Source organism: Asparagus officinalis, chromosome 2 (genome assembly GCF_001876935.1).
Source record: "Asparagus officinalis chromosome 2, Aspof.V1, whole genome shotgun sequence".
In the NCBI taxonomy this organism is placed as follows: domain Eukaryota; kingdom Viridiplantae; phylum Streptophyta; class Magnoliopsida; order Asparagales; family Asparagaceae; genus Asparagus; species Asparagus officinalis.
Window position 1 is genome coordinate 78,068,980 of NC_033795.1, and position 12,436 is coordinate 78,081,415.

Sequence of the window (12,436 nt, forward strand, 5' to 3'; positions counted from 1 at the left end):
TATTGCTTCACACCTTTTCCCAAATCCCAATCCTCCTCATTATTTTCTCTTGAGAAAGATTAAAGCAAGGAATGTTTGTTGGGTTTTTTCTCATATGAGACCCTATCTATTATATTTTTGTATTAAACTTCTAAATCTTCATATGTTTAATATACACACTCAAATCATTCAAGTAGCTTCAAATTTGTCCAAGTATGTTATTATGGTGTGATTAACTGAAAGAATAGAGGAGAGAGAAGTATTATGAGAGGATAAAAGAGTGAAATTAAAGTGGAAGGAAACCAATATACTTTAGTATGATCTCAGGATTTTGTTTGCCAAATACTTAACTTGCAGTGCATCATAAGGGACATGGTTGGCAAAAACTGGATTAGTATTGCTATTTTTAGTTCAATTTCTCTCTGTAACATGGTTAGATTTGATCTACCTCTCTCGTTCAGTCCTAACCGATTAAGGATTTTACCAAGTTAGGGTGATTTGCCAAACGCAAAGGGTGTTAAGTAAATTATTGAAAGTTGATAACATTTAACCGCATCATAATTTCATATTGTAATTTCACTTGTCATATAACGAAAAACATCCTACTTATAAAGGATTTGTGATGCAAATTAAAATGTGAATATATGTGGGCTAATATGAGAAAATCCGATGTTTGTTTGTGTGATTGAAATTTCATAATTCTTTGGGAGGAGCAGGTTTGAGACCCACCATTGCAGAGGCAATGACAGAAATGGGCAATAGAAAAAGATGTTACACCAAAAGTGCATGGCCTCAGAGGAATAATTATATCATTCCCTCCACTGAAAATCTCTCCAACTCCATCTAAGTCACGGGCATGTCTTGAAACTAGAGAGAAAAGAAAACATCAGAGCATATAATCAAATAGAAGAGGGGAGAGCTTTGTTGAAGCTTGTTTTATTGATTTTTGTACAAACTTCTTATGAGCTTCCATGTGCTCTACTTTCATATAAAAGTGCATACTTGGTTTGTCATTTCAAATAGGCCTAGCTAGCATCTTGGTTATAGTTTTGGGCAATATTTGTAGCTGTCCTTCAACTCTTGAGAGTTATGCTTATCAAATTTATGAGGTTCTATTTAAGTTAATTTGAACTCTTGGCAATCATGTTTATCAAAATTGGACTTATATTTTAGTTCATTTGGTTTCTAGAAAACTCACAATTCTCTTATAATTATCTTCAAATGACCTTATGAAATTTATTACATTGAAAAATAAATCTTGTTAGTGAACTTTTTTTTGAGGTAAGAATATATAGGGCAATCTACCCTATCAAAAGTATATTATAAATCTCAAAATGAAGTATATACATATAATATCTAGGTATGATTTCAATGTAGACACCCTGAAGGCAGAGGAACGGACCTTTGTCGTTACTCTACGCGGGGGATGAACTAAAGAAAGCACTCGTAGCTAGATATCAGATAAAGCTATACATAAGATGTAGTTAATGGAAATCTTGTTAGTAAACTAGGCCTAATAAAATCTGATTATTGGTTAATTATCAGGGCAGAAATGTGTCCTTGTATACTTTCACAATTTCCCATATGCTCTCACTATTTCCTAGTAAAAATGATTGCATGAAGTTATTTTTCAATGATATAAAAAGGAAAGATGAAAGTCAGAAAGGACACACAAAATTTCATGTCTGATAATAGCCATAAATTGCTTCTTGTCTTCATACTAAATACCCAGTGTGTATTATGTACTCGTGTAAGCTACACCCATGTGTATGAATATAATAATAATGATGAGAGAGAAAGAAATGTGCATATATTGAGACCTAGCTTACCTCTGAGCTTTTGTTGTTGTAAAGTGTAAGAGCTTTGAGATTTGAGCTTTGAGGTTTTGGTTATGGCTTTCTTAGTGGAGAGATGTGGAGAGATGGTGGTTTCTATGGATTCTCACAAGGCAGTGCCAGCTCCATTTCTCACCAAGACTTACCAGTTGGTTGACGACCCTTGCACCGATCACATTGTGTCATGGGGAGAGGATGAGGCCACGTTTGTTGTGTGGAGACCCCCAGAGTTTGCAAGGGATCTCTTGCCAAATTACTTCAAGCATAACAACTTCTCTAGCTTTGTGAGGCAACTCAACACTTATGTGAGTAGCTTGCATTTCACAGTGTTAGAAAAAGTATCGATCTTTTAAGGCTGCCTATTTTCTTTTTTTCCTCTCTAGATTCCATGAGTGTTTTTGTTTCTCTTTTCATTTAGCTTAGTTAGATTTGATTTAGCCTTTGCTTCTTTTTTCTGTTCTTCGATCTTTTGTTTGGAGATGAAGATAATCATAATGCTTCGTCGTTGTTGGATGTGGCTATACATGTTGGGTCCTTTGTTGCACTTGGTCATCACTAGAGTATAGATAGTGAGAGTTCAATCTCTCTTGCATCTTTCCAATGTCTCGTTATTTCCACCTTCTTCTTCCCCACACCACACATACACACATGAGCACTAATGTGATTTTGTTTGTCTCTCTCCCTCTCGCTCAAGGATTCAAAATGTTTTGATTGGTCTCTCTCTCTCTCTCTCTCTCTCTCTCTCTCTCTCTCTCTCTCTCTCTCTCTCTCTCTCTCTCATATCGTGATTTGGCTGATTTTTCCATAGCATCGAGGTACCAAGAGCTTGTCTTCCTAATATTATACATTATAAAGCTATAGTTAGAAAAATGATTAAAATGCACTCATCCAAACATCAACAGCAAAATACCACCTTATCTTTCTCTTATATGTAGAAAATATTGCATGAATTAACCTAGTATACAAATAATGCATGCTAAGTTACAATCAATTTTTGCTTGACATGTACATATCTTTGTCATTGTTTCACACAGGGTTTTAGAAAGATAGTAGCTGATAGATGGGAGTTTGCCAATGAGTTCTTCAGAAAAGGCCAAAAGCACCTCCTCTCCGAGATCCACAGAAGAAAAACAACAAATTACTCCCAACCACCTCATCACTTCCAACCTCATCAACTCCCTCCACCTCCAAATGACCATCACCATCATGTAGTAGAGAGATCATCTTATTGGATCAATGAGCCACCATTGCTCCCTCCGATACCCGGTACCAATAGTGACTACCTCTCGGCTCTCTCGGAGGACAACCAGAGACTAAGGAAGAAGAACTCCATGCTCTTATCAGAGCTGACTCACATGAAGAAGCTATACAATGATATCATCTACTTCATCCAAAATCATGTCACCCCAAGGCCTGCTAGGGTTGTGGAGGTTGGTCCAAGCTCAGTGACAATAATGGAGGAGCCGGTTGTGGCGGAGAGCAGCATCAAGCTCTTTGGGGTTGCCCTCAATGGAAAGAAGAGGTTGCACACTGAAGGTTGATTTAGTTTAGTTTAGTTAGTTAGGACAGGGATTAGGGGAGTTTTGAGAGAAGAAAGATGTGTAGATATGGTATTGCTAGCTTGTGGCTAGTGAGACATGCTTGATTTCATGGTCAATGCATGCATTTGGTTCGAGCGTTGAGTTTGGAAAGTAGTTGTTTAGTTGAAAAGAAACTCAAGCTCTTGAGGTTCTCTCATTTGGGAGGATCTTTTTTTTTCTTTTTTCCTTTCTCTATTGGTTGAATTTGATTAGTCTTAATCTCTTTGTTTGACAGCAAAAGGTCAATTTCCCTCAAGAGAATTAAGAATAGCACAAGGTCAACGTTTCTATAAGAAGTGATATTTATGCCCTTTAACCCTCAAAACTTACTTTAATTTAATTTGTTAATGATCAAGGTTTTACCATAACTTTTTATCTCTATATCAATATTTAGAAGAGGGATTAAATAGTATTCCTTGGAGAGTAATTGGGTATCAGCTACTGGCTAAATAAATGGTCAATGTGTGCACTCGTTTAAGTGTTAAGAGTGTACTGTTGAGTCAAAAAGAAAGTGAAAGGTTCTGAGGTTCTGTGGTTTGAAAGGGACTTTATTCTTTCTTTCCATCTCTTTTGGTTGAATTTGATTCGTCTTTGTTTGTCATCGCAAGTTCAAGTTCCTTCAAAAAAGAATATCACAAAGATCATTAATATTGCTACAAGAAAACTAATAATCTATCCTAAGCCCTGCAAAAACAACTATCTTCTTAATGATCAAGGTTTGACTATAAATCTTTTTTTTTGGTCAATGAAGATTATATTATCATTTACCAAATCTGAAAGTTATTTGTACATCAAGAATCTCAAAATTTGAGAACTCAAAAAATTTGACTATAAATCTTCCTTCCCGGTTTTTTACAAGTAATTATTGGGGTAAAGTACGTATTTGGCCCCCTCAAATTTAAGTAAATTCCTAGGAATCCCCTTCTTAATTGGGATATTAGACCTTCATTTCCTACTTTTTCAATCAACTGGTATAGCGTACGTGCGTTGCATGTAGATAGACACTTATTTTATATTAATTTATTTTCAAAATGGAAAAATGAGTAAGTGATTTAAAGGAAAAAATAAATTTAAAGTATCAGAAAAAATATTGATGGAAAGTTGTTCAACAAATAGTGTAGTAAATTTGAAGGTCTTTTTGAACAACATGGCCCACTGCAAATTGTTGTGCTTTTTTGGGTCAATGAAGAACTTTATTTCATTCACCAATGTATGTAAGTTTTTGTACATCAAGATACTCATTAAAAGAGATAACAATATTTCATTGACCAATGTATGTAAGTTGTGTACATTAAGATACTCATCAAAAGAGACAACAAAACAAAAAGACTAACACTATGGGATATCCCCAAGAACTTCCAAAACTTGATCTTTGCAGCGAGATCATCCAGTCTTTGATTTCAACTGGCAGTAAACTATTGAGAGTAATGATCATAATATCGATTTTAATCTCTTTAACCAATTTCTCAGCATTTCTGGAAGATTGTTTGAAAATCCTAGCATTGCGTTCACACCATATATTGTACATTGTTGATGACAATGCCATTCTTTGTATTTTTTGCTTGAACCTCTTTCCCCTCACTCTGGTATTATACCAGTTCAGTAGGAGATTCCATGTACATGTCCTCCATTTAAACTGAAGCCACTCCATTATAAGATTCCAAACTGTTCAGTAGGAGATTCCATGTACATGTCCTCCATTTAAACTGAAGCCACTCCATTATAAGATTCCAAACTTCACTCGAGTATAAGCATTCAAAAAATCCTCCATTTAAACTGAAGCCACTCCATTATAAGATTCCAAACTTCACTCGAGTATAAGCATTCAAAAAATAAGTGATTTCTGTTTTCAAGACTTGCAGCATAAGTGACAAGTATTGCTAGATATAATTCCTCTCCGCAACAATCTATCTTGAGTGAGTAACCTGTCTTGAACAACTAACCAACATATGAAGGAGTGCTTTGGATAACTCAAATTCTCCCTGACTGTGTCATGCCACAGTACATTGTTAACTACAGGGGAAAGAGAAAGATACAGGGAAGAAAGCTTTATTTTAGAATTTTTATAGCAGGAGCTAATAATTTTCTTCAGGTTTTCAGTACCACCACAGTATACCATAGCATTACCTCTACCTCTTAACAATTACCTCCACATCCAAGAATCTCCAGGTTTTGCTTGCACTTGCCAGATGTTGTTGTTTTTCAAGTAATTGACATGGATCCATTTGATCCATAATAACTCTTTATTGACATGAATATACAGTTTCTCAAAGCTGAAGCTGAATTCTAGATTTTAGCAGAGAAAATACCTAGGCCTCCTTGTTTCCTCCCCAAAGAAATTTTATCCCACGAAACAAGAGGAACACTGAAAGTTTGTTCAGACTTCCCCCACAAGAAGCTTGTGCATAGTTCATCTATTTTCTGGAGGACTTTTACAGAAAATACATAACTAGATGTCTAGTATATTTGAACACCTAGAATAACACTTCTAATTATTTGTAATCTTCCAACATATGATAGATTTCTATATTTCGAACAATTCTGAAACTAGCTTTTCATCTTGTTGAGGAAGGGGGAACAATCTATAAACGATAGCCTTTTGTGTAGAAGAGGAACTCCAAGATATCTCATTGGTAAGACACCCTCTGAAAATCCCAGATAGTTATTAATGGAGGCTTTAACATTATCATCAACCCCTCCATAGAAAATGGAGCATTTGTTTGGATTTTCTTCTAGCCCCGTCGTAGCACTAAATTCATTGAAACATTGGTACAACTTTTGGACTGAATATAAGTTTCCTCTAGCAAATAAAAGCAAGTATCTACGAATATTAGATGAGTAATTTTTAAACTACCACATCTTGGAAGATATTTAAATTTTTTGTCAGTTCTCAACGTATCCAATCTTCTAGATAGATATTCCATCCCCAAAATAAATAAATAGGGTGAGAAGGGATCACCCTGTCTCAACCCCCTTACTCCTTTAAAATATCCATGGAGAGAACCATTTAAAGAAATGGAATATTTAGAAGAAGATATGTAAGCCATAATCCACTTTATCATTGCACTGGGAAAACCAAGGCCATTGAGCATTTCTGTTAGGAATTTCCAGCTATATGTATCTAAGGATTTCCTGATGTCAATACTGAGCATACCTCTAGGTGAAAGATGTTTTCTTCCATAGTTTTTTATAAGCTCATGTGCAAGCAATATGTTATTTTTAATTTGCCTCCCTTGAACAAAAGCACCCTGATCTTCATTTGCAAGTAATCTCATGACTATTTTGATTCTATTTGCCAAAATTTTGGAGATGATTTTGTATAGGCAGTTACAACAAGAAATGAGTCTGAAATCAGAAGGTGTTTTTGGACATTGTACCTTTGTAATTAGTGTAATGGAGGTTAAATTTATTGTACCCAGCATCTTTTCAGTTTTGAAGAATTCTTCAATGGCTTGAGTAACCACATCTCCAACGATATCTTATGCTAATTTATAGAAAGAAATATTATATCCATCAGGCCCTAGAGCCTTATTTTCAGGCATGGAGAATACAGCTGCTTTGATCTCCTATTTAGTAACTGAAGTAGACAGATTTCTGGCCTGTACATCATTCATGCATGGACCATTGCTAATAACATTGTTGTCTGCATTTGATGTGGATGTAGCAGTACCCATGAGGTCTTTGTAGAAGGAGATTAACTAATTTTTAATCCCCTCACCATCAGTTATTCTTTCACCCACATTATTATAGATCACTGCCACTCTGTTTAGATTTCTCTTGGATTTGATGACTAAATGAAAATAATTAGTGCACCTATCACCTTTGACACTCCATGTTATTCTTGCTTTTAGTTGATAAAACGACATCTCACGGTTCAACAATTTGTTATAAGAATTAATACAGTCCTTTTCTTGATTTATGAGCATAGGATTGAGAGGATCAGTTTGAAGATTCCTTTGAACAGCTTCTAAGGCCAGTCTAGCTCTTTGTACCTGTTCACTAATGTTATGAAAGTATCTTTTGTTAATTTCCTTAAGAGCACCCTTCACTTTTTTGAGCTTTGTATAGCCTTCAACTGATTCTTGTAAGATTTTAAAAACTGTAGGCAAAAAGCTTGTATGATTGGTCCACATTTTGAAAAGGTTTTTTACCATGTATACAATCCTCAAAAATAGAAACCAGAGCTGGTGAATGGTCAAAGAAGTTTGGCAACAGATACTCCACTTGGCTGGAATTTCACATGTGAATCCAAGAATCACTCACCAATGTTCTATCCAACCTACTCCAGACCCTTGAGCTAGCTTCTTGCTTATTGTTCCGGGTTAAAAACATCCATTTGTTTTAAGATGAGTAAGCTGACAATTTTCTATAAAATCACTAAAATCCATTGTATCTGTTTCTGAAAGACTTGTACCCCCCTAATTTTTCCTCATTACAGACCATAGCATTGAAATCCCCAGATAATAGCCATGGTAAATTTCCAATGGAATGATATATCTAATTAAGTTGCAGCCATAGTTCTTTCCTAGCCACCATGTGATTGAAAGCATAAATAGAATATATAACACAGTAAATCCTATCATCTAGAGACTTGACTGAGCATGTTATGTATTGATCTGAGTAGTTAACAATTTGAATGTCTAGTATATTTGGATCCCATAATATCATGATTATTGCTTTTCAAGAATTCCTCACATTTGATATCCAGATACACTTAATTGCAATGTTTTTGGCAATAATAGGTAAACAGTTCTCTTTAATTTTTGTTTCTAGTAGAGCAAGGAAGGAGAAATGATATTGGTTTAGATGGTGCTTAACCAATTGCTGGTTAGAGGACTTATTTAATTTTCTAACATTCCAAAAAGACCGATTCATTTAGACAGACCCCCTCTGTCAATAGTAGAGGGATCAATCTCAAATTTATTAAGAGTTGTAAAAGATATACCAGGTAGTGAAATCTCTTTGCCTTGATTTTTTGAACTTGAAACCATGACTTATCAGCTTGTGAAGAGCCAGGGCATGATTCCTGAACATGCACAGCATGCACATTCATGTTCTCAGTTGAGATACTACATTTCCCAGTAATAATATTTTGTCTCATTGCTTTAGCTCTAGAATATGACTCCTGAACACGCACAACATTTTGTAGGCATCAAAAATTGCCCATAGGGTATCACATAGCTCAAGATGAAGAAAATACGATAAACATTATTATCTAAGTTATAAAGGATTATCCAAAACCAAAGATCAACTAAGGAATGTACAAAAAGTGCATCACACAAGTTTCGAGGCACAAAACGTGTCTCAGAAACTATGAGAAGACTCATAGTTTCTAAGACAGTTGTCGCTGTCTCAGAAGCTATAAAGGAAAATCATAATTTTCGAAACACTTACGGCTGCCTCAGAAGCTATGAAGGCAAATCATAGTTTTCGAAACACATACAATTGTCTCGGAAACTATAATAGACTTGGTGATGGTTTTCTCAAGCTTTGGGCGACCCATGTGGCTTCATAATTACTGCAGACCATCCATAATCATGGGGGTGATGTTACAAGTGGAAATCATGCTAATAACTGCTGAAATAATGGTATTAAAATGTGGTTAAAGCAGTTACAAAACTGCCAAAAACGAACCACGCTTCCGAGACAGCCGCGAGTGTCTCGAAAACATATGTTCTTCGACACGGTTTCTTTTCAACTTTAGACTTTAGTTACACTTCTTATGGGTTATAAATAATCTCCTAGGACCATTACTGATGGGCATAGAGTATTATTGAGCAAAATAGAGTTGAGATTTGAGCGTTCTAAGCAAGCGAGAGAGAGAATTTTCATCACGTGTAAGCCTTTCAGAGCTCTTGTGAAACCTTAAGATCTAAGCTTTGATTTAATCTTGAGAAGAATGTTTTATCTTACTTTGCTAAGATATTCACTTCTATATTTTGTTTCTAAAATGAAACATAAATCTTAAGCCTTATTCACGGTTCAACTTGGATCTGTGATTCGGTCGTTCATGGGCTAACGCACCCCCGACACAGATAAAGATCACATGCAAGCAGCGAACGAAAACGTTCATGCGTGTGTTTCTAGGAAGTTGTTTGTTTGTAACGATAAGTCTTATAAAAAGATTTGTTTCTCAAAATTCATTGTATTCGATAAACGAATTGTAATGAGTTTAGTAAATAAACTAATTTCCGATGCAAACATGTTGGTGACCACAGTGGGAGCTAACGGTCTCGCTACCAAGACCGTCGTGTCATAACCGATCAAGATCCCGGTTAAATCTACGGTCAAATACAAGTTCGACCAAGCAAAGTTTGAGGAGTATTTGTTATCCTCGTCCTCAAGATCTTCCTCATCTCGCAAATATAGGAAGATTTTATCTTTGAAGAAGGTTTTTCAGTCTTCAACTCCAATGAAGGCTATGGGTGAAGACTCTCACCCGATTGTTATTGATCCTTTGCACAAGGATCGAGGCAAAGCTCTAGTGAAAGAATACTTGAGTCCGGTGAATAAATCCCAAGTGAATTCTCACACAGAGGGTTGTTCGCGTACTCCTGCCAAGTCAAAGCAATCCCAGGAGGGGAAAATTCTAATTTCCACACGCTTGGGAGTTCGTATCGGAACTCAGGATCCCATTAAAACTCTGTACCCACAAGGGGGTAATTCTAAATGTGTGACTCTTGATATGATCTTGGATCGATCAAAGTTGACGACAAGTCATCTTGAAAATGTCAACAAGGCCCAACAACACTAACGGTTAATAGGTTGCTCCAGCCATCATACCGACGAGTTGTACTATCAGGGTAAATGTAAGAATAAGTCTCGAAAGAAAAATATTCAAGAAATGAGTCCTCATTATGCATGTGAGAGGCTCATCAAAGTAGTGTTATCTGAATATAGCTGCTCCAAAGCCTCACCACCAAGAGTCTCTGTATTCCAAATACTTTCTACTAAAACGTCAAAGCCCAAGCCGAGGTGTTTTCACAAGAGAAGATCTACCATTCAAGATGATGAGCTTCTACAGGTTTCCATTAATATGACAGATAGAGAAAAATAACATTCAACCAATTCTAACCCTGATTTTTCTCCATGAGGAAGAATTAATCAGAGGCCCTCTCAAAAAATACCATGGCTATAGCTAAGGGCCACTAGACGTAGAGATTACAGAAGAATGCATGAAAGGTTATCTTCTGATGAGGATATCTCAGATACTTGTTCTGTAGTTAGCTCTGACGACACAATATCCAGTGTAGGACAGGCTAGAGAGACATCCACCATCACACCTGATCAATTAGCTCAAATGCTGTAAGAAGCTCTAGCTAAGCAGTGAGAAGAATTTGGAGCTGAGATGAGAATGGAGATAGAGTTAACTATGCAACAGATGAGAGAGTTTTTTTTTTGGTAAATGAAGAATTTATTCATTTCCAAAATGTAAAAAGTGTATACATCAAGAATCTCACTGCTAAAAAGTGAGATAACATCTTGTAGTTCTAATAGAAGAGCTCAACAAAACACTCTTAATCTACAACTTCGGTATATCCTGTGCATGAGACATACAGGTATTCAAAACAGACTAAAACAGTTCTCAACTTAAAGCCCTCTTAAGGATTATCCACCACACCATGAGTAGTTCTTCTTCATACCTGTAATCTGGCAACACAGAGATTTTAGTGAGCTCTACAAAGAGAGAACACATCCTCTGCATTCAGCCGATAAGGACTTTTTTAATGTAGTTGTGAGAATGTCCAACTTAATGTTCTTGATCAAACTGTCAGCAGTTATATTCTCCATCTTGAAAATTCTGGAATTTCTTTCTCTCCAAATATTATAGACAATAGTCGCTAATGCCATCCTTTTGATTTTTTGCTTAAACTCACTACCCCTCAATCTGAAACTGTACCAATTCATGAGGGAAGACCATTCGCATCATCTCCATTTGAATTTAAGCCACTCCATTAAACCATTCCAGACATAATTAGACATTGAGCATTCAAAAAAGAGATGATTACGGCTCTCTGTACGTGAGCCATCACACAACTTGCAAACTGAAGTCTGAATGATCCCATACTTAAGTAGTCTATCTTGAGTTTGAAGTTTATCTTGAACAGCCATCCACAAGATGAACAAGTGCTTTGGATAATTCAGTTTTCCCCAAACTATATCATGCCATGTAACTTGTGTAGAAATAGGATGCAGACTGGTATATAGACCAGAGAGTTGTATTCTTGAATTGACAGAGCAAGAGTCTATACGTTGCTTGAGGCTTTCAATCCCTCCATACAAAACCAGGTATTTATCTCTGATTTTCAAAAGTTGTTTCCACATCCAAGAGTCCCCCTTCCTAGTATTAACCTGCCAGATACTCTTATTTTTAGGTAACTCTCATGTATCCATTTAATCCATAGTTCCTCCTTATTCATGTGAATATTTCAAAGAAGCTTTAAAGCAGAACAGATGAGAGAGTTGTAAACTCAATAATCTCATCACAGCCTGAGTCAAGTTAGCGGGCTGAGTCTAGCTGGCATAATACTACTCTGGTTCGAACGAATACAGTCGATAGTGATTCAGAGGTAGATGAGCACATCTTGGCCGATCCTCCTCCCAACGACAATAACGCTGGGGGTGGTCTAGTTGAGCATCCTCAACATCCCCCAAAGAAAATATGAGAGAGGACAAGAAAGTGAAAGAGTTAGAGAACAAGGTCAATGCTTTGATATCAGCTTAATAAATAAAGAAAACATGTATTTTATGCCCATATCCGAGAGGGTGAGAGTCAATTCCATACCCGCCAAAATTCAATCTGATTAACTTCACTTCATTTAACAGGAAAGGTTCACCCACACAACACTTGATTTATTTTAAGTTTTATTTGGGTATGATCTCTGAAAATAAAGTTTTGATGGTCCGGGCATTCATTAGCACCCTTCGCGGGGCCGGTTCGATTGGTACCGACATCTCAAGCCTAGAAGAATTAACAGTTGGTACAATATGAAAAGCTTATTCTTCGCCAATTTCTTTGATGATAACACCAAAGTATCAATT

At 36.3% G+C, this 12,436-nt stretch overlaps 1 protein-coding gene across 1 annotated transcript; it reads left to right on the forward strand.

The window, feature by feature from the left end:
• Nucleotides 1,810-3,578, forward strand: LOC109831708 (heat stress transcription factor B-4b-like). Its single transcript, XM_020399092.1, has 2 exons — nucleotides 1,810-2,119; nucleotides 2,849-3,578. The coding sequence occupies exons 1-2, from the start codon at nucleotides 1,871-1,873 to the stop codon at nucleotides 3,353-3,355; spliced, it is 756 nt and encodes a 251-aa protein (XP_020254681.1). The 5' UTR covers nucleotides 1,810-1,870; the 3' UTR covers nucleotides 3,356-3,578.